Source organism: Aethina tumida, chromosome 1, assembly GCF_024364675.1.
Source record: "Aethina tumida isolate Nest 87 chromosome 1, icAetTumi1.1, whole genome shotgun sequence".
NCBI lineage: Eukaryota > Metazoa > Arthropoda > Insecta > Coleoptera > Nitidulidae > Aethina > Aethina tumida.
The window spans coordinates 40,181,898-40,202,972 of NC_065435.1; the positions used below are offsets into that span (position 1 = coordinate 40,181,898).

The 21,075-nt window shown below is 31.2% G+C and overlaps 5 protein-coding genes across 8 annotated transcripts in view; all 5 read right to left on the minus strand.

Moving 5' to 3' along the window:
* The window catches only part of LOC109609516 (slit homolog 1 protein-like), an 80,346-nt gene extending 78,123 nt beyond the window's left edge, over nt 1–2,223 (minus strand). The window contains exon 1 of the mRNA XM_020026180.2: nt 1,801–2,223. The gene's annotated coding sequence lies outside the window, so the exon portion shown is untranslated. The remainder of the gene's footprint in view (nt 1–1,800) is intronic.
* A 5,311-nt stretch (nt 2,224–7,534) lies between these two features.
* On the minus strand, nt 7,535–9,298 carry LOC109609478 (phospholipase A1). Of its 2 annotated transcripts, none has more exons than XM_049964246.1 (4): nt 9,160–9,298; nt 8,293–8,667; nt 7,863–8,237; nt 7,535–7,809 (listed from the first exon to the last, which is right to left on the minus strand). In XM_049964246.1, exons 1-4 carry the CDS (start codon nt 9,209–9,211, stop codon nt 7,559–7,561), a joined length of 1,053 nt encoding a protein of 350 aa, XP_049820203.1. In that variant the 5' UTR covers nt 9,212–9,298; the 3' UTR covers nt 7,535–7,558. The 2 variants fall into 2 exon arrangements, with proteins under 2 accessions (XP_049820203.1, XP_019881701.2); XM_020026142.2 differs by lacking the exon at nt 9,160–9,298 and adding an exon at nt 8,719–8,801.
* A 511-nt stretch (nt 9,299–9,809) lies between these two features.
* Nucleotides 9,810–11,341, minus strand: LOC109609498 (uncharacterized). Its single transcript, XM_020026163.1, has 5 exons — nt 11,237–11,341; nt 10,656–10,748; nt 10,450–10,600; nt 10,231–10,364; nt 9,810–10,173 (listed from the first exon to the last, which is right to left on the minus strand). The coding sequence occupies exons 1-5, from the start codon at nt 11,289–11,291 to the stop codon at nt 9,872–9,874; spliced, it is 735 nt and encodes a 244-aa protein (XP_019881722.1). The 5' UTR covers nt 11,292–11,341; the 3' UTR covers nt 9,810–9,871.
* A 364-nt stretch (nt 11,342–11,705) lies between these two features.
* On the minus strand, nt 11,706–13,888 carry LOC109609493 (poly(A) RNA polymerase, mitochondrial). Of its 2 annotated transcripts, XM_020026159.2 has the most exons (6): nt 13,732–13,888; nt 13,463–13,668; nt 13,176–13,412; nt 12,699–13,120; nt 12,407–12,639; nt 11,706–12,350 (listed from the first exon to the last, which is right to left on the minus strand). In XM_020026159.2, the coding sequence occupies exons 1-6, from the start codon at nt 13,874–13,876 to the stop codon at nt 11,782–11,784; spliced, it is 1,812 nt and encodes a 603-aa protein (XP_019881718.2). In that variant the 5' UTR covers nt 13,877–13,888; the 3' UTR covers nt 11,706–11,781. The 2 variants fall into 2 exon arrangements, with proteins under 2 accessions (XP_019881718.2, XP_019881719.2); XM_020026160.2 differs by lacking the exons at nt 13,463–13,668; nt 13,732–13,888 and having other exon boundaries at nt 13,172–13,294.
* Nucleotides 13,889–15,117: 1,229 nt separating this feature from the next.
* LOC109609482 (diacylglycerol kinase 1) overlaps nt 15,118–21,075 on the minus strand; it is a 120,058-nt gene continuing 114,100 nt past the window's right edge. For both annotated transcript variants that reach the window (XM_049970519.1, XM_020026145.2), the window contains 6 exons: nt 18,716–19,010; nt 18,392–18,657; nt 18,180–18,335; nt 17,925–18,126; nt 17,693–17,874; nt 15,118–17,635 (listed from right to left, as the gene is read on the minus strand). In XM_049970519.1, the coding sequence (XP_049826476.1) occupies nt 17,546–17,635; nt 17,693–17,874; nt 17,925–18,126; nt 18,180–18,335; nt 18,392–18,657; nt 18,716–19,010 (1,191 nt within the window). In that variant the 3' untranslated portion in view covers nt 15,118–17,545. The remainder of the gene's footprint in view (nt 17,636–17,692; nt 17,875–17,924; nt 18,127–18,179; nt 18,336–18,391; nt 18,658–18,715; nt 19,011–21,075) is intronic.

The following is a 21,075-nucleotide window of genomic DNA, read 5'->3' on the forward strand; positions in this document are numbered from 1 at the left end:
TCTTATGAAAAAAATCATTTTTTTTTCTAATGTGCCTATTTTAGGTACATTTAAGATATTTGATATATTGAGAATATTAACCATATTTTTATTATAGTCTTTTGTCAAATCCCTTAAAGTAAGGTGATGGTAACACATTAAATGTTGAAAAATATAAAACTATTAACTTAAATTTGGCTGAACAGTGAGATGAAGAAACTTTCTTTCGCCTCCTATAAGGAGACTAATGTGACATAAATTGACACATTTTGTATCTTTAATCTCTTTAAAGATTATTCCAAAAGAATATTCAATTGAACTCAATCATTAACATTTAATTTACGTTAAAATTACTGTTTACATTTATATTTATTTCTGTAAATATAATAAAATATATATTTTTTTTAAATTAAATTGACATAAACTAAATTAATAATATTTTTATTTTAGTCTGTAAAACAAAACTCTAAAAAATTGGTAGATTATAACATTTATTTCTAGAATTATTAAAGTATGAATTTAATTAGTTTGTAATGTGAAATCATTTCATTTTCAATAAAGATTTTCTAAATAATTTTTATGATTTTGTATCTAAAATTAGGTGCATATTATCAACAAAAAAATTAAATATTCATGAATTTATTTTTATTTATTGAGTAATTTATTAATATTTTAGACTTTCATTTCTATACAGAGAATATTTATACCTTCTGTCTCATTTTTTCAACAAAAAAGTAATAATAGAACATTTTTATTTAATAAATAACTTTTAATTTCTTCAATTTTTAAAATTATTGGTAAATTTTAATAAATTCAGTTTATTAATTTTAATTTTTCAAATTGTTAATATTTTAGTTTTAAATACTGCCATGACCTGCCAGGAAAAAAAGTCGACCTGGAATCATACCACAAAATAATTTTAAATGTACCAGGTGACCAAATAATGGATGTGAAACTACTAATCGAGTAGGTGTAGAAATAAATTATTAATAAAAGAGGTCCTGGAAAAAATTCCTCTTTAAATTGTTGCCAATTAATTTTAAATCTTCGAGTTATCGAATTTCAATTGTATATGTCAATTTTTATACTTAATAATAATTTATAAATATACAATTTTTGTAAACGAAAATTGATATATAAGATAAATTAATAATTATTATAATGTGAAAATTTAGTAAATCATCAAATTTATTTCCATATTAAACAGTTAAAGTATGGGTAATTAATTATTTAATTAGTTTGTAGTGTGTAATTTTGTTTTGTCAATTTTATTACTCATTGTGCATTTTATACGCATTATATGTTGTAATATTTATTTAACGGATTAACTATTTTTTACTGTGTGTTTAATTATTCTAATACAAAAATTACATTGTATTTAACAATGTGTAATTTTGGAAACGTTACAGGGAATAAAAATTTGCATTTTCATATATGAATTTCACAAACAAAAGTTAATTGTTTTTATTACTGTAAAAAAGTTTTTTAACATTTAATATTTAAATAAAACACACTCTTTTACACTTACTTTTACATAAATTTACTAAAAGGCATAATGGAATAATTTATTTTTTATTATTATAATAAAAGTGTAATTCATCCTTTTATATACACAGATTACTCAGTTACAACAGCATTTTAAATTTGTTGAGAAACACAATAAAAACAACAAACTTTATTACCTTTAATAAAATATTAATCTTATAAAATACTTCCTACACAACATTAAAAGTACATACATATGTTTATTTAAAAGGTAACCCTGCAAAACATCTCATTGAATCGAAATAGAACGAGTGAACAAAAATAAAACTGACCAACCTGCAAAGTGTCCTAAAATAATAACAGCATCCCCCCAATCGTCCTCAACCGAAATACGAACCACCACACATCACACACATAATTGTCACATCACGCAGCCAAAAATCGGACGAAAAAAAAAAATAAACTAAAATAAAACGTAAAATACAGACAACGGATATTTTTTTTATATATTCAAAAGCACTGTCACAGACGGTTCAGATGATATTTGAAATCGGAATCCTGCGGTCGCGAATCGGGCCTGACAATAGTTTAGGTCGCCAATGTGTGGGTGGCCGGATGAAAAATCAAATTCGGCGGCATTGTGCCGGTCCGAGAATAAAATTTGATAACAGGTGGGACGCACGGAGACACACCGATCGGCGGACGGGCGACGCGTTTCACACGGCGTGTGATGCTGCTGCTGCTGCTGATGTTGCGCGTCTCGACAGCGGGACCGCCGATGGACGACTGCCGCTTGGACGAGACCGAATCCAGCGGCCCGCTCCGGTGGTCGCCTCCTGCTCCTGCTCTCGCTCTCGCGGACTGATCCGCGATTTTGCACTTTGCCCATTTGGATGCATAAATGATTTGACTTCTTTATTTTTTTTTTTTTGTTTTTGATTTGGTTAATGCTTATCCTATAAGCAAATGTATATTGCGTATATTTTTATTTAATCATAAGCTACAAGTTAATTAGAAATTAGAAGTTGGAAGTTAGAAGTGTAAGAATGTGAAATATTTAAAGGGGACCAAAATAACCGAATGGTCTTAATAAAGTTCTACAAATAAACGGCTTCGGAGATATGGAGAATTTTATTCCTTTCAATAACACGTTTTTTAATTTCAAAAACTTTCATTTTTTATCTTATGTAAAGGTTGAGGTCTTCGAGATCATTGTTTTCATATCTGACAACTTAGACAACTGATGTTCTAGAAATTTCGTTCTATTTCGTTTCGTTGACCGTCTTTTTTACCATTGCGATTTTGGTGTTTTTGAGCACTGATGTTCATATTTTATTAAGCTTCAATGTTTTTTCTTTTCTGTTGAAGTTGTGACATACATTTCAATTGCTTCTCTAATCATTCTCTTGTGATATCCAATTGTCCAGGCAAACAATTGTTTATCTTGGATTTTTATCTTATGATTTACATCTAACAGTGCATGTTCAGCTACAGCAGACTTTTCTGATTGTCCTAGGATGCAGTTTCATTTGTGTTCCTTAATCCTAGTCCCTATTGAACGTTTCGTTGTACCGATGTATACTTTCCCACAAGAGCATGGTATGCGGTATATCCCAGAAGCTGTTTGATGGTCTCTCCTACCTTTGGCAGATCTGAGACTGTGTTGAATCTTCCTTATTGGACTAAGACGACTGTCCATTGTTAATCCTTCAGACTATTCGTAGAATTTGTTGTTCCAAACGAAATAACTTTCAGTAAAGCACGTACAGAGATTATCTAATATATCTAGAGGGAATATTTCTGATATCACGTTTAAGGATTCATTTTCAGGAATTTGAAAAGTGACACTACGTCTAAACTGACCGAATCTTCTGCATCAAGATGTAGTCCGTTCAATATCCCAACAAAATGAGGGGAATCTTTGATAAAGGTTATAGCAGTTATATGTTGGTGACCCAAGAGTAGTAACCAATAAACCCGAACAACTGAGATATTTTTTATCTTAATTTGGGTTATGTTTTCTGAAGGAAACATAACCCAAATTATTTAACTGTCGTCAGGTATTTCAGCCTTAAGTGCACAACTTTTTGTTTATTATGGTTATTTGCTCTAACACAAAAATAAATGCATTGCATTGCAAAGTGATGTCGCCAGTTTTCTTCATCTCATGTCTTTGGAAGAACTCGCCAAATAGAGTCTAATACCGGTTCATTCAGCAAACATTTATTAGGAAGACTGTACTTATTCCAGCTATATCATGAATAACAAGTATAAGCCACTAATTGACTTGATCATCAAGGACGATTTGTTCTTTCCAGCCGGTTTCTTCGCCTAGATGCTGAAAATTTTTATTTGGACGAAAATCTCCTCCATGCTGTAATGGAATCTGGACATGATAATTTGTTCATGAAATATTTGGATGAGTATTGTAGCTTGCATGAACTTTCTATAGAATACAAGAGGTACCTTTTCTACGACATTCCTTTGGACTAAAAGAAACAAATGTGGTTCTAACATGATGGTGCTCAAGCTCACTTTTCGATTGTTGACCTCTCCACGGAGATGAATACGAAAGGGCGGACCTGCATTAGGGTTTCCAAGATACTCTGATTTAGATTTCTTTTTTTTTTGGATATTTAGAAACATTTGTTTATGGTGTTTATATAAATAGCCTCAAGAAGCTCCAGCTACGAATTAATCAAAGATGTCAAAAAATCCAAGCCAATGTGAGGGTTTTAGAAGGGGTTGGAAAATTCTATGAATGAACATGTTGGGAATGGGAAGAAGAGTAATTTGTACATTTTCTGTAACATTATTTTTATTAAAAACTTTTTCTGTTTGTCTGTACAGAATAAATAAGCGAATCTTCTACCAATCACCGAAACTAGTTTATTATTATTAGCAGTGTACCACTACTCAGACAATTTTGCAATGTATAAATTGTACAAAAAGTATCGTATAAATATTTTTGAGATATTATTATTTTGTAAAAATATATAGTCTTTTTTGTAGGTAATCATCATTGAAGAAAGTTTAAATAAAATGAATTTCCTCTATTCAATCAAATAATTTAGAAAAATAATTAAATTCAACAACTTTCTCTTTACCTTAAAAACACTTTGAAGTGTTTTGTACATCCACAGGGTTAAACATTTCTCTTTCTAAAAAAAATTAGAAATAATTCACAGATATTTGGTCAAGATTTATTTGTAAAGGTGTGAGTCATTATAGACATTTTTATACAGGAAGAATCACAATATTTTAATTATTATTTTACAACATTTTAACTACTCTCTACTTAACTCTTCTACATCATTTCAACAAAATTTCAGTGTCAATAATTTATGTAAACTATAATAATTTAGATGGTAAACTTTCTTCTACTCATATAATCTTTATTAGAAAATTTTCAATAATGAAATATTTAAGAAAAATAATTAAATCATCAATTTACATACAAATTTTACTTTACTTTAAAAAAGTTTTAATCTAAAATGTTTTGTGGATCAAGAAGGTGAGACTCTTCTTTCTAAAAAAGAAGAAGTAATGCATAGGTTTCTTTAAAGTTTGCTGCCAAAATTTATTTATATATAAAGGTGTGGATTAGATAACTTTTTTGTTCAGAAAAAATCCTAATATTTTAATTATTATTATTTTGCAACACATGTGTAAACTCTATTCTACAAAAATGTCTTTTATTTGACCAATGTCTAAGTACGTAAACTGTAAAAGTGGACCTCATAAAAACCCTGTTCTAAGAACATATTCTTCATTTGGTAGTCTCAATATTTTCTCTATCCAATAAAGTATTAAAAAAAAATAATCAAATTCAAACTATTAACATAAAACTTTCTATTTAGTTGAAATAACTTTGTTTGAAGTATTTTGTGGATTCACAGGAATAAACACTTTTCTCTACAAAAAAAAGAAAGAATTCACATATTTCTTTAGAGTTTATAATCAAGATTTATCTATAAAGGAGTAGGTTAACTTAGACAATTGTCACAAAAGTTTCACTGGTTTAAGTTTCCTAAAAACACTGACAAATTTTGTACATTTATAGGGTTAAATATTTATCTTTCTAAAACAAAATTAGAAATAATTAATAGATTTTTGATCAAGATTTATTTGTAAAGGTGTGACTCATTATACACATTTTTATACAAAAAGAATCATAATATTTTATTCATATTTTACAATATTTTAACTATGAACCTCTTCTAGAAAGAAATATTCATTTCAACAAAATCTCAATATCAATAATTTGTGTAAACTGTAACAATTTAGATGGTAAACTTTCTTCTACTAGCATAACCTTTATTTGATAATTTTCAATAATGATATATTTAAGAAAAATAATTAAATCATCAATTTACATACAAATTTTACTTTACTTTAAAAAATGTTTATCTAAAATGTTTTATGGATTAACAAGGTGAGACTTGAAAATTGACCTCATAAACCCTATTCTAAGAACATATTCTTCATAGTCTAAATTTAGAATAGTAAATTTTCTCTATTCAATAAAATATTAAATAAAAAAAATAATAAAATTCACACAACTTGACATAAAACTTTCTATTTAGTTTAAATAAGTTTGTTTGAAGTATTTTGTAGATTCACAGGATTAAACACTTTTCTCTACAAAAAAGAAGAAAGGATTCACAGATTTCTTTAAAGTTTATAGTGAAGATTTATCTATAAAGGAGTGGGTCAACTTAGACAATTTTTTGTAACGAAAAAATTATAATTGTAAACTCTTTTTTACAAAGTCAATTTTTACATTTGAATAAAGTTTAAATATCAATAATCATGTCTACTCAATAAAATACATATAAAACGATAAAATTAATTTAAAACAATTGTCACAAAAGTTTCACTTTTTTGAACAACTTTCTGTAAGGTTTAAAAATTTACTCTGTAAAACTTTCTATACTAAAAATACATTCTACGAAACATAGATATTTTCTTAGACTTAATAAATAAGGATTGTTGATGAGGGTGTGAATAAACTTATCTTATACAAACAGTTTTAATTTGAACAAATGCTTTCCCAAATCAAGACCAGTAAAATATTTAAATTAAGCTATTGACTTTCACTTAAACATGAATGAAAAAAAGAACTAAATGTTAAATTTCTTGAAGTACATAAACAAGATTTTGTTGTAAGGGTGTGAGTAAATTTGGACAAGACCATATAATTATGGCAGTAAATCGAATTCCGTCTAGAAAGCGCATTCTAATGGGCCGACATACGAAGCGAGATGCTGTGCAGCTTAAGACATGTCTCCGTTAACAATAGGATCGGTCGGTCGGTCATACACCTACGATTCATCTTTCCGAATACATTAACCATTGAATTGCGTAAATAACAGCCCATCAAATTTACATACATCTTCCTACATGCGCCATGTGTATATGATTTTTAATGGGCAGTTCCGAGAGCACCGCAAACAGACCTCGGGCCCGGTACCAATGAAATTGGAATTATGGCAATTACGTATATGGAATTAATTACCGGGGACGCGGTGGAAACTTTTCATGTGCGCGTTACAATGTTCACAAGATTTATTTTACGGGTTTTAAATGTTGTTTATTTTTTGTCATAAATGAACAGGATTTCGACATAACATTGTTTTACAACCCATTAGTCACATTTCATGCAGTTAGTCAAAATAATTATTTGACACAAATGATAAATTGTTTGTTTGTGTTTTTCAATCTCCATCACATTTTTGTCCTACAATTCCGACAGTTAATTATCCGTGGTTAAAAAATAAAATAAAAAAAAAACCTCCGCCGAACAGTTGAACTTTTCGCCAAAACAGACAAGTTTTTGCATGTTGTCGCAAAGTCAGGTATCTAATGACTTAATTTAGAGCGACTCGAGGCGAGAAATTGACCCAATTAATTTTCCGGAGACACATTTCGTTAATGAAAAAAACCAATTAAACGAAAATGAGATGAGAACAAAAATAGCTAGGTTTGTCTTTGTAATCAAAGCTGCGGTAAAGAATGGACACAATAATTAATCACTTTTATACCCCTGAAGTACGGATTAAAACACACATAAGATAAAATCGTTTTATTTAAACTAATGCTGGAACAGTTTTAATATGCCGAAACCACTTTGTGCGCTCTTTTTAGCGTACGGTGGTTCTTTGTTCGTTTCCAAGTAGAAGTCACCAGTTTCGGTTGTGGTCACATCGCCCATCGACACAGTCACGTTGTCACACTTATCACGTTTGAATTTACTCCAACTCTCACATTTTTTGGCAATGAATGTGCCCGGGTTCAGGACAGCTTCAGCGAAATACTTCCAGGCCCTTCTGTGGTCGCAGAAGACTAAAACGAAACGTTAAATCTTCCCCAGAATGCATATGAAAGTACCTAATTACCTGGATCTGAAATGCTGGAGGGGTCGAACAAATCAATTTGTTTACAACCTGGTTGCGAGCTTCCACCGTTAGGGAAAAAGTCTATGGTACCAATAGAGTCGTGGTATCCGAAAGTACCGCCGTTTGAATGCACAACATGCACAACCTTGGCGTCGTTTTTGTTCAGCCGTTTATCTTCCGGTCTGGTGGTGAACAGAGGGCCGGCCGGATCTAAGGCAATTATCCTGGGGATGGTCTGACCCGTTTCCTTTTTAATGCGCTTGCTGATGAAGCCGCATATTTGTCCGCCAAGCGAATGACCAACCAGAAGCAAGTCATCCAAGGGTACCCCGTAGTTCTTGTTCAAGTCGACGATCAAATTGGCAATATGATTACCTAAAATTTACTCACTAAGATAAAAGCAATTTTACAAGTAAACAACACAACTCACCGACGTCATAGGTACTGATCGAGGCGACCGTGTAAACAGCACTGGCAGGTTCCTTCCAGTCCACCTGCACGACGTGCCACGTCTCGTTCCTGTTCAGAAACGCGTTCTTCACATCCTCGTACCACTGCTCCTCCCTGCTGTTCGTCCAGCCGTGTATCAGGAATACGATTTTGGCATTTTCGTCCACCACTCTGTCCAGTTTCTGAGGATCCAACCTCACGAACTCGTTGGGGTTCTCCTTTTTGAATAAGTAGTAGGTCACTTTGTCGGCGGTCACAGGATCATATTTTATGTCCCTTGTTGTGACCGCCACGTTTTTGTAAACGTTAAAAAACTCTTTTTTGAGCGCGTCCGATATGTCAGCGTGTACTGCCCCTGAAAAAAATATATATTAGTAATTGAGGCTTAATGTACGGGCAAATGTACCGAAGAGGGCAAATGTGAGTATTAACAACACATTCATAACTGCAACTAAATTTGAAATGAGTTGTTGATCTGTCCTATAAAAAAAATGTGATAAGAAAAAATAAACTATGTGGTCGAACAAATTTTTCATAACAGATGTGGTAATATACAGTGTAAGATAATAAAAACGATAAATAAATATGACATTTATCACAATTAATAAACAATGTTAAAACATTAATAATAAGTTAGAAAGACAGTATTTTTACTCTTATAATTATGCAACAAAATTTCCAATTAGGCCTCTACAAGACAATAAGTGATAAAGATCTTAATGAACAATTTATAACAAAAAATAATATTGATGAAATAAAGTAAACACCATGATCGAACTAGTTTTGCAAAGCAGATTTGGTAGCGTAATGTAAGATAATAAAAACTATAAAAAAATATAATATTTACCATATTTAGTGAACGATCCTAAAATAGTAACAAATAAAAGGACCAGCAACATTATTAGTCAAGTTGTTGAAACTAAAATGACCAACGTATAATAAAATGCACATTAAAAATAATTCAGACTCTTGAAAGTGGGGGAGACGTTCTGATTTGTATACCTGAGGTTAATTTCAGTAACACCATCGCAGATTCAGCGCACGCAAGAATCTTGGAAATTTACGTGTTGGTCAAGGTAATAATGGTGTGATATGATCTACGACCTGAAGGCAAACAACGTAATTAATTGTTTTCTTTAACACTGGAAGTGTGAAATATGTACTTTTTTTATTTTCATCGCATTATATTTAAATCAAATGTCAAATTAGAGCCACAACTGATAAAAGTATTAATGTACAATTGCTAACAAAAGTTTATTGTTAGTACTTGTTTGTACTATGTTTATTTTTTGTGCAAGGCCTAGTCATCAATATCAAATTACGAAAAACACTAATTACCATATTATATACATAAAAACTGGAAAATAAATTTTTATTCACAGTTTTATACATTGCCAAACAATTTTATTTTTGTCGATAATAAGCACAAACTTTGTAAACAAACTCGACCATAAATATATTCAAAAAATATATATTTATGTATAATAAAAATGCACATTATATTTATCTGCTTTTACATTTATTAGACACTCAGTAGCTAACATCAGATAAGTAGAGCACTAGTCTAAAAATATGTCAGACTCCTTAAGTTTGGAGAAAACTCTGTTGGTGGTGGCGGTGAAAATCTTCTCAAAGACTTGTTCGATTGCTCCTTTAACATCTTTGAAAATCTCGTGACTATTTTCATTAATGGCCTTTGAGACTTCGTTTGTGAGCTGTTCGTTTCCTGGTATTAAATTCTCAAAGTCTAAATGAATTTGTTCTGGGTTCATCACCATCTTAAAACTGGTAACCGTAATGAAAGTTTGTTCTTTTTTGTCTTCCCTCTTACAATCCAAGGAATAATGCACCTTTACGTTCTCTATAATAATAGTTTTTATTAAAAAATTGCGCCGATTATTAGTAATTTTTAACTTACTCATAGTGACGTTACTTTTTCCATGTCCATTTATTGGAAATATCAACAGTTGTCCGTTAAGAACATAGTCAGACTCCATACGAATGTACGGTGCCGTAGAATCGAACTCCCAATGACATTTATCGTGATCAATCCTGTAAAATATAAATTAACATGCAAACGCACAAAAATAATGGACATTCGTTTCATTATATTGACCATAGATCATAAAATACTAACATGAGATTAGTGATGTTGGACCTAGAAAAACCGTGGATGTAAATCTGCTCGTACTTTTGATCTAAATGCACCGAACCAGTTTGGGAACCCTGAATTTCCATTTTCTCGATATAAAACGGCTCGAGCATCGGAATTCCAAGTTTCTTGTAACCTAAACAAGGAGACGGTTCGACGTGTATTTTTAATCTTGATTGATGTCAATTTACCTGGCCCGAAGGATTCGATCGCCTCCATCATATTGAGGGCGACGCAATTCAGAAAGTTCGGATCTCGTTTCGAGCATAATTTCACGTTTGAAGCTAAAAATTTGTTACATTTTAATTGGTTTTTAAGAAAAGCTATTTTTGTCGATTAAAGTAGTAATATAAAATTACTTTTTTTTTTAAATTAAGAGTACAAGCACAACTCTTTTGAAATGCTACTGAGGAATGCAATTTTTATTCATAAGTGCACTTTATTAAGTCACATTTAAAAACATAAAAATTACATTATTATAATAGTTGTTATGAAGATTATACTATTTATTATTCTAAGAGTGTCTAAGAAATTGTTCGAGAACGTTGATAGGATTATAAAATAATTGATTGTATAATTGCAAACGTCTTAAATTAAAAAATAATAATAATAATATTTAAAATAAATTTTAATTTAAATAAACAAATATATATTTATATATTTTCAGATGCAGTAATTAAAAAAATACATTAGAACATCTCTAAATATTTGAAAAATGAAATAAAATCAAATCTCATCATATAAAATTAAAAATATTTTAAAGATTACTTACGTAAATAACTAGATGCGGTGGATCCAGCAATTAATAGTAGTACCAATAATATCATATTGTATATAATGCACTTGCAGTTCGTTGTTTATATCTGCGGCTATACAGTTGAAATGCATCTGATTCAATCCTTAATACATACTTACCGTATTTAGTGAAGGTTACAAAATAAGAATGGTGGATTTCTCGCAAAACAACTTGTTACAAATATCGGTCAAAAACACTCCCAAATTGTTTGGGAGCAGCAGGTAATATCAACGATATGTTAACAATAATTAAAAAATCGTATAAACATGTATCTTGTAAAAGTGATCTAATTTTATTAATTATCTTATAAATAGTGTTTGTTGTGAAAATAAGTAATTAAAATTCTATTTATACTGACTAAGTGTGGAACAAATTTCCATCAACGCTTTAAAATACTAAAATTATAAATTAAAAATTATTTAGGGATTTAATAATAAGACAACAGTTAAAACAATATTAATTTATTCTTATGTAGTATAACAAAAGATAAAGTGTAAAATTATTTTAATTTACCACTTGTGTTACCTCTGTGACTTTTGCCTTTTTATACTCGTTTCTAATTGTTTTATTTTATCCTGCGTTTCTTGTTTTATACTCTCAACTTGGGCTTTAACAGTTTCATTTTTATAAGACTCCTCCTCTTCAAATAACGTACTGATATTCATTAATCTACTTTGTTTGTTGGTAAATGTGAATTGTAAATTCTGACTAGGTTTGTTCCGTCGTTCGAATATCGAAAGCAGACCCCAATTTTTGCTCTTGTTCTCCTGCGACTCCAGCACCCAAGCGGCGTTTCTCACTTCCATTTTGAATTTTTCCAATTCTTCCAAGCTCACGTTCTTGCTAACGTTCAACCCCCTTTCTAGAGGGTTTACTATATACAAAGCGCTGTGTTCGGGCTTGGTCAGTGCGATCGGTTCATTTAAACATATTGCTTTGGCTGAAAAGTCGAACTGCGAATAGAACTCGAAAAATTCCGCAAGTAGAGACCCCAGACTCTGTTGGTTTTTCGTTTTGTGGTTTAATAAGTTGATGTCTCTAAGGAAAGAACAGTTTATTCCATCTTCAGTCACATATTTGTCATTTGGGCCTACAAAACAATTGATGTTTAGTACATTTAGACATCATTAGTAACATAAAACACACCTGCAAGTTTAACTAATGTGTTCAGAGATGGAAGAATAGATTCGGAATTTAATGGCCTTTGCAGAAATGCTAATACTAAAAGTGTCAATGAGAAATTTGATATCCACCTTCCAGGAGAAACATTTGTTAGTCCAACTTCAGCAGCCCATTTTCTTACAGCAAAGATTAAGGGTCGCACCCTTGAATCAATTGAACCCATAATATACAGGAAATCTGACATGTGCACCCCAGATCTACAAAATCAAATTATAATTACAATGACATAAAACAAAGAAGTAATTAATGTACTAACAAGTTTGTCATAGATAAGTCACATTCAACATCAGTTAAATGCTGGTGATACTTAATAATGGGCACCCTGGCCTGCAAAATTCGCCGAACTTGTGAACAACCAGGCAGAAACAGGTGTATTATATCACCAATAGCTTCCATGTGCCTTTGTGAAGTGCTCCTCTCTGAACCAGCAGATGTTTTACAATGGAAAATCAGTCTGCTATCATCTTTTTCTTTTGTGTCATCCAGTCTTAAAACCAAATCCAAATCACAACCCATTTTTCCACATCCATTCACTGAAGAACCAAAGGGCATAGCCACAGCATTTGGAAATAGTCCAGACATTGCAGCTTCAATTTGTTTCACTGTTAGATATCGAAGTCTGCTCCCAATATCATTTAATTTGGTGTGGTTGTGGAGTGCTATCATTTGTTGCGATATCTACAAATTATTATTTAAGGCACTGTAGTGAAATTGTTAAAATTTACATACTCACATCATCACATGATTGCAGGACTTCCTTTAACTCAGATTCTTTCATCAATGTAGTGCCATTTTCACATGACAGTACTGCTGTTTTACTGGATTTTAATTTGGATAATTTCCTATTTGTTGCTCTGAACCACAGAAACGACGAATGGGTAGGAACTGCTTGGTTTTCTTCTATGTGAGTTGATGACGATAGTATATTTTTAACATCTGACTCCTTTTCAAATTCAACTATGATGAAATGCTAAAAACTGACAATGTTTAAATGTAAATGAAACAATAATGTATACTCACTAATGGTTCAACTCCGCAGGTGTAATGCAGCATTTTCTTAACAGACCCAAACAAATTACAGTAGGAATGTAATTCCTTGTAAGACTGAGATGATTGTACTTGTACCAAAATACTCCTGTTGGCTTCATCCCTTCGGAAATTGATTTCCTGTAAAAAGGGGATATATTTTCGTACATTTCCGCCTTTTTTCTTTTCGTTAACCGCTTCTGTAATGTTTATTATTGGGTTTTCACATTGTTGTACTCGCTTAAAATTAACCTAAAACTTACGTTCCGGGACTGCTTGATGTGAAAAGTTATTTTTTATCGACTTGAATTGGTCTCTAAAATATGCTTGTTTTATATTTCGTGTAAAACTGTTTGATAATTTCATACATTTTCTGTGGGATGTATAAAAAGACAAAAATATAGACATATCAACCAACTGGTTGTATCTAAGGCGACAACATGCTTCGTTATTAAATTTAAATTTAAATCGTAACAAAAACGATAAGACTAATAGAATTTGACCATCAAATATGTGTTGCTGATTAAAAGAATCTAACTAAATTTTATAAAACTGCAACCAATTCTTGAGTTTACGTGTAAACAAATATAGTCTACATTTACTTGTAAACATCGTGTAAACAATGTAAGTAACGTAGAGTATGACCTGCGGTGTAAACAAATGTTATTTTAAAGTAAAAGTTAATTTTTGCCATTTACTATCTTGTATTAAATGCTTATTGATGTTTATGATTTTTTACACTGTAAAAATTAATGAAAACTTAATAAAAATAAAATAGACATCTGTAATGTAGAAATTACATTTTCTTAATAGTTTATAGAATTTGTCATAGATGGCGCCAAAGTATCACAGAAAATTTTGAATATTTAAATTATGGAATGTACTTATTTTTAGACGAAAACTACAAAAGATTGAACTGCGGCTTTGTCCATTCCATTCGTCTAATTATATACACAGTTCCAAGAAATTAACTTTTTCTGTAATCGGGAAATATAAAAGTATAAACATTTGTATTATTACATAAAAACGTGTTTCCTTTCGAATTACGCTAAAAGAAATATAAAAATAAAGATGCTAAATGATTCCGAAAATTCTAAAAGGACAAAAAATTAATAATATTCGATTTTTATATTAATGGATGAGTTTAATTTAATTAAGTTTTTCCTGTTTTTATCCAAATCATATCCAATTTTGGGAAGAAGACGTTCCACTTGTTCCAAAATCTTGGCACCGTTTGGATGGTTCATTAATCATCTCCCAAAAATGTCCCAGACATGTTCGATGGGGATTAAATCTGAGCTGCGAGCTGGTTAGGCTGTAGCATCAATTTTAATTGAAGCAAGATAATTTTAATCATATAAGCAGTGTGTGATTGATCATTATCCTACACTAGAAAAAAATTAGGCCAATATATAACGACATGTTCTTCTAGAATGTTCAAAATATAACTATTAGCATTTAGGATACTATTATTTAACCCACCTCTCCATACCATGCATGATTGCATCTTCGCTAAATAATGTGGTATTTAATGAATAACATTGGACGTTACTTCAGTTTTGCCTCTTTCTGAAACTCCCTATTTCAGTTTATAAATTCGGGATAGTTGATCAAGAAGGATGATATTTGGCCATAAGAAAAACAACACGTCAGACATAAAATTTATTCATAAATATACAACATATTTTCAATATATTAATAATTTAAACTATTTACATAATTAAAATATACGTTTTCTAACTAAACAAGATGAAATAATGAATGAAACATCAATTGATACAGGAATTGCAAGCTCTGCAGTTCTTTTTATTTTATGAATAAACCGGGGATTATTCCGAGAGCCTAAGACATTTTGCGCACATATGGCCAATGTGTGGGCCACGTGCAAGTCGTATAACTTGCATATCAAAGTAATCCTACTAAAATTAGCACAGTTAGTCTTTATATTATATGGTTCAGTTTAGTGCAGGGAAATTAGTTACTTTTAAGCAAAGTTCAGTTCTAATTCCCAAAAAACACTGACGACAGAAAATGCTTGAATCTAATTTGCAACCACTTATGTAATTATAGAAGTTCAGTTAAGTGGGAATTTTTTTGAATATCGTCTTTTATCATCTATTATCAAATTACTCATTTATATCACAGTAAATGTTAAAGAGTTTATTTATGAAATGCATATTAATATATTTAGATATTGAGATTAAATGCAGTAATTTGAAAGTCACTCTCTATTTAAAATGGACGTAAAGCATGAGGAATTTCTTTTTAATCTATCCAATTTTTAAGTAACTTTTTACAATATATTATAATCACTGATAAAAATATTATACTATTTTAGTAAGTTATTTTTTTGATAAAATTTTTCAAATCTAGACATAAGGAAGGTATAATAATTTTAAATTTCATTGCCTTAATGTTTTTCTTGTAGGGCTTATAAACAAGACGACCAAATATGTTTGTCAAACATTAAATAAATGTTATTTAGTTACAAAATACAGTAATACCCTATGTTTACCATTAAAATATTTTTAAATAAGTAGCTAGTATCACTAGAAGTTAAATCGCATTTTTACTTTTTTCGACTTGAATATTTTTTGGACGTTTAAAGCCATACTTTATTAACAAGGCATAGACAATTACTTATTCCTAAAATATACACGGTTTTATATTACAATTAAAGCTCAACAGCAAGTTAAAACATCCCCACAACTTCTCTTACGTGGCAGTTCTATCTTTGATATAAGGAATATTTACGACTGTCTTATTCTGTAAATACAAATTATTGGAGCCCAATAACCGCTTGATAATTAATTAGAAAAATTTTATTTGAATTAATTCAGATATGCAAGTTGAAAATACAATTATCCAAAAATTTTATTTGACAGAATATCGACAGTCTTTTTTAAAAAAATATTTTATAGTTTCAACACAACAGGTGTATACTTCCTAATATAATAATATTTACTTAGCATATTAACAGCGAAACTGTTAAACAATAATCTAAATTAAGATAACAAAATAAATACGTGCACATTTCTGTGCTTTTAAACATTAAACTGTAAACATAGTTTATACAGAAATACTATATTAATAGTGATGTATACAGCACTATTAATGCTATAAAGATACACGTTTTAATAAATTACTATTTCCAAGATAAAAATATTAATTTCATTATGATTATATAGAAAATATAGTAAGTAGAATTATGTAAGTGGTAAGAAAAATTCGTAAATACAAGGTCCTCAATCGAGTTAGTCATCAAAGAGTTTACCCTCTCTGTATTATGCCGTTACATTTTAATATAACAAATAAATAATAAATTCCTTACACTCAATCTAAAATACCCTATAATTAGAGGAATAGTAAGAAATATTTGGTGATCACTAAATATAGGATAGACTGGTAGATATAATCAAAATTACGCAATCTATACTCTATTTAACCATCGTAGTTTAAGACGTTTTCTTAAATAAATTAATTTTCCACTACACACTCGATACCATCAATATAATTAAACTTAATTCTATATTAATAACATGGTAAAGTGTTTGACATACAAAGGTAGTACTTTAACTATAGTCTAAGTAAATAATGCATAGGTACTTTTTGGCGGGAGTCTGTTCAAGCAATATGGTCCCTATGATTTTCTAGATATATTCATGGTATTCTCTAAAGTAAAGTTGTTAAGTCGGATGTGCACTACCATCACTCACTGAATCAAAACATGTGACAATACAAATTTATCCTAGATAAATATTTTGTTTTAACTACAGGGTACAATTTTTTAAAACAATTCCATCGCAGGTATATTTTAATTCAATTAGTTTGTATCAATGCCACATGTTAATAATTCTAACAACGTTATAAGTTTAAGACAGTTACAGTTATTTAATAAAAAATACAAATAATACTGAATTTCCTATTTTATGTTTATGCTCCTGTAATTCCAATAGGAAATAAATTGATAACAAATTAACTTATTGTCGCTCCTAACCAATTAAAATAAGAAGACTAGAATTTTGAAGGAATACATGGGATGTTAATATCACTTAGGGGTAGTAGAAACTAATTTTTCTACCTTCTGAAAAATCGGAAGAAACCTTTGCCTTTCTCAGGTGCCGGCGCCATCAGCATCGGTACTTGATTTTTGTGTGTGATACGTATCTGAAAAATACAAGCAAGTTATTCCATCCAATTTATATTTACCAAGCCTAGATTTACAGTTGTTGCTGGTTGCATCCACGGTTCGCCGTCTATTTGCATCGGGAACGTCTTCTTAGTTTTGATAACGATGGAAGAACATTGAGCTAAACGTCTGCCGCTTGCCCTCAAACCGGTCCTGACTTGGCCCATATGTAGGCAATTTTCCAATCCGATAACTTCGATCAGGCCATCGCCAATATCTAAACCGCAACCACATTATTTCAATGACAACTAATTGACGTTACATTACCTTGCACTGCAACGCTCAAGTCGACCGAATTGAAACTGTTCGTGCTTATTTCCTTCTGCTTCTTCTTCTTCCTACTCCTCCGCCTTACGCTGGAAAGATGCTCGCCCCACAAGTTCGAACCGCCGTGAGTGTACGGTATGTTTAATAAAGCGATTCCTTGCAATGGTGCACCGTTTGCCAAATCTAAGCTGACATCGTCACACTAAAATTACAGCACGTGTTAGAGGCGCAAGGAGTTGTAGCACTTCGGTTTACCTCTATTTCAATGTCTTCATGTAGATTTTTACAGGAAGCTGAAAACTGTTCCGATGTGGCGTACTCAAAGTACCACAACTTATTTTTCATGCGACTACTGAACTTCTCAGGGTTCTTTTCCCTTTCAATGTGAAATTTTACGCAGATCGCGGCGTCCTAAAAATCGATATTGTTATTATTGTGACATAAAATTAATTGGACAGTTCCATTACAACTCCGATGCTGAAATAATTGTTGATGATGTTGTACGGTATGCGAGTGTCGGCGAATTTCTGATCCGGATCAGGCGGCGCTGTATCGGACAGTTCTATCAGCCATCTGTCCAGCATGACCGTCGAAGCTCTGGCTACTTTGTGCAACAGTTTGTGAATCGATTCGCCCTCATAGCCGCCACCCCATCTCAGACATCTCGCCAAGTCGTTACCCGTGCCCAACGGGATCACCGCCACCGCCGGCTGACAGTCCAATTCCACTTTATCTAAAAAAACCAGTCGTAACGTTTCGCGTCGCAAAGACGGATTGTCACAAGAAATTACCCATGGAATCCAACACCCAACCCACGGTGCCGTCGCCACCGCAGCACACCACCTTGAAATTGGGCACGTCTTTGAACATGTTCAGACCTTGGAGCGGCCCTTGGGTGCTCGTGCCCAAAATGTGGACCTGACGCGGGTTCAGGATGTACTGGAACTTGCGCAGGATGCGGGAGCCCTGTCGGCCCCCGGATTTTGGATTAATGAACACCAACAGGGGGACCGAGGTCGGGGATGTCGTAATCTGGAACGACATCGCCGGCTGTTTGTGTTGGTGGTGCACGCTGCTGAAATTACCCTGAAATTTCCAGTAACACAAACGGTTAAAGTCATAAAAATGAATGCTGTTCTGGTTCGGATTTTTATGAGTTATAAATGACGATATAACAGTAATGAATTCAAAAACTTATTCGGAATGGCACATACAAATTTAATTGTGTTATAACTCGCCGAATATGCATGTATAAGTGTCTGAAGTTGATGAATAATAAATATATTGTTCGCCATCATGACGTTCTAACATTTTACTAAATTGTTTTTTATATAAATTTTTATTGGGGTTTAATTTCTCATTTGACATCATCAAATATGTATGTATAAGTGTCTAAAGTTGATGAATAATAAATATATTGTTCACCATCACGACGTTATAACATTTTACTTTTACTAGATTGTTTTTTTTATATCAATTTTTATTGGAGTTTAATTTCTCATTTGACGATTAATTTGTGAGCATATAAAATTTTTCTCCTTTTTTAAAAGTCTTACATCAAGTTGAATCCTAATTAATAAAAATTATACCACACTTATTACCTTCACATATGTAAAGTGTTTTAAAATTTAATCCATTAGAGAATAATTAATGGAAAAAAGATATAGTAGTAATATAATCGAACAATATAAGTTAACAATTTAATTTAGTATTCCATATTTCCACCCCCGCTTTGTAATTAAAGCATATATACGCCTGTGTATGCCTTTTATTAGATTATCAATAAATTCTTGAGGGATAATATTCTATTCTTCAACTACAGCCTGCAACTCTCATGGAAGGACTTAAACGGCGCTGAATTAATCTGAATAAATAATCGTATACACGCCCAATTATATTCATATCCGTGGTGGCCACTCCATTCTCTAAATTACACTTTCTCTAGGAACATCCTGGATCGTTTGGTTTCGATGTGGGCGAACACTGTCATCAATAAATACGAAATTGGAGCCCACCTCCTCTTGTATTGATTGTACAATAAGTCAATTTATAAGATCCACGTAAATTTGTCCAGTCATTGTGACAGAAACATGTATCAAAGCAGTCCTTCTTCCATACATGATTCCTCCCCAAAAAGATGACACGCTCACATATGGAACTACTTCACCAGTAAGAGCAAGTAGTTGCTGTGTACATGTTTCTCTCCAGACTTGAATACGATGGTCACCAGTCCTATCCTGTTTTCATCCGAAGATGGGCCCATTCAAACATTGATTATAACCATTTGGACCCTGTATTTGTCTTGTATGGCAGTTGTCACCCTTGAACGTCCGCTGCCAGGTCTAGTTTCTATGATGAATGTGTAATCTTTGAGTAATTTACCCATGTGACAAATCATCCTTATGAAGAAAAATTATTCGTAATTGAATCGAATTATTTAAGAGATATCTTGGTATTTTTACGATTTTTGAACTGTTTTAGCGATACCCAACTAAATGGTTTTTTATTAAAATTATGATAAGAATGAAATTGTTTAATTTTTTTGCACTTTTTCTGACAGGAAATCAATTAAAGGTACATATAATGCCTGAATTAAATTTCAACAAACAATTTCGTAAAGTTTTCGAATTATTTTAAATTATATTAAAGGTGTTAAAAACAAGAAAATTTTATGGCATCTATATTAATGAAATACAAAATTATTTAAAGAATATTATGTATAAACATTTAATAAATATTATTTCATTCCTTTAAAGGTTAATGGATGTCATGGCATTTTTATGATTTTTGAACAGTACTTAAATGTTTTTGCGACATCCAATTAAATACTTTATTGATTAAAATTATGATAAGAATGAAATTGTTTAAATTGTTTACCATTTTTCTGACAGAAAATCAATTAAAGGTACATATAATGCCTGAATTAAATTTTAATAAGTAAATTCATTCTTTACAGGATTGTGCAAGATTGGTGAAGTTTTCGAATTATTTTGAATTATATTAAGGGTGTTAAAAACAAGAAAATTTTATGGCATCTATATTAAAGAAATACAAAATTATTTAAAGAATATTAGTAAACATTTTATAAATATTATTTAATTTCTTTAAAAGTTAATGGATATTGGCATTTTTATGATTTTTAAATTGTTTT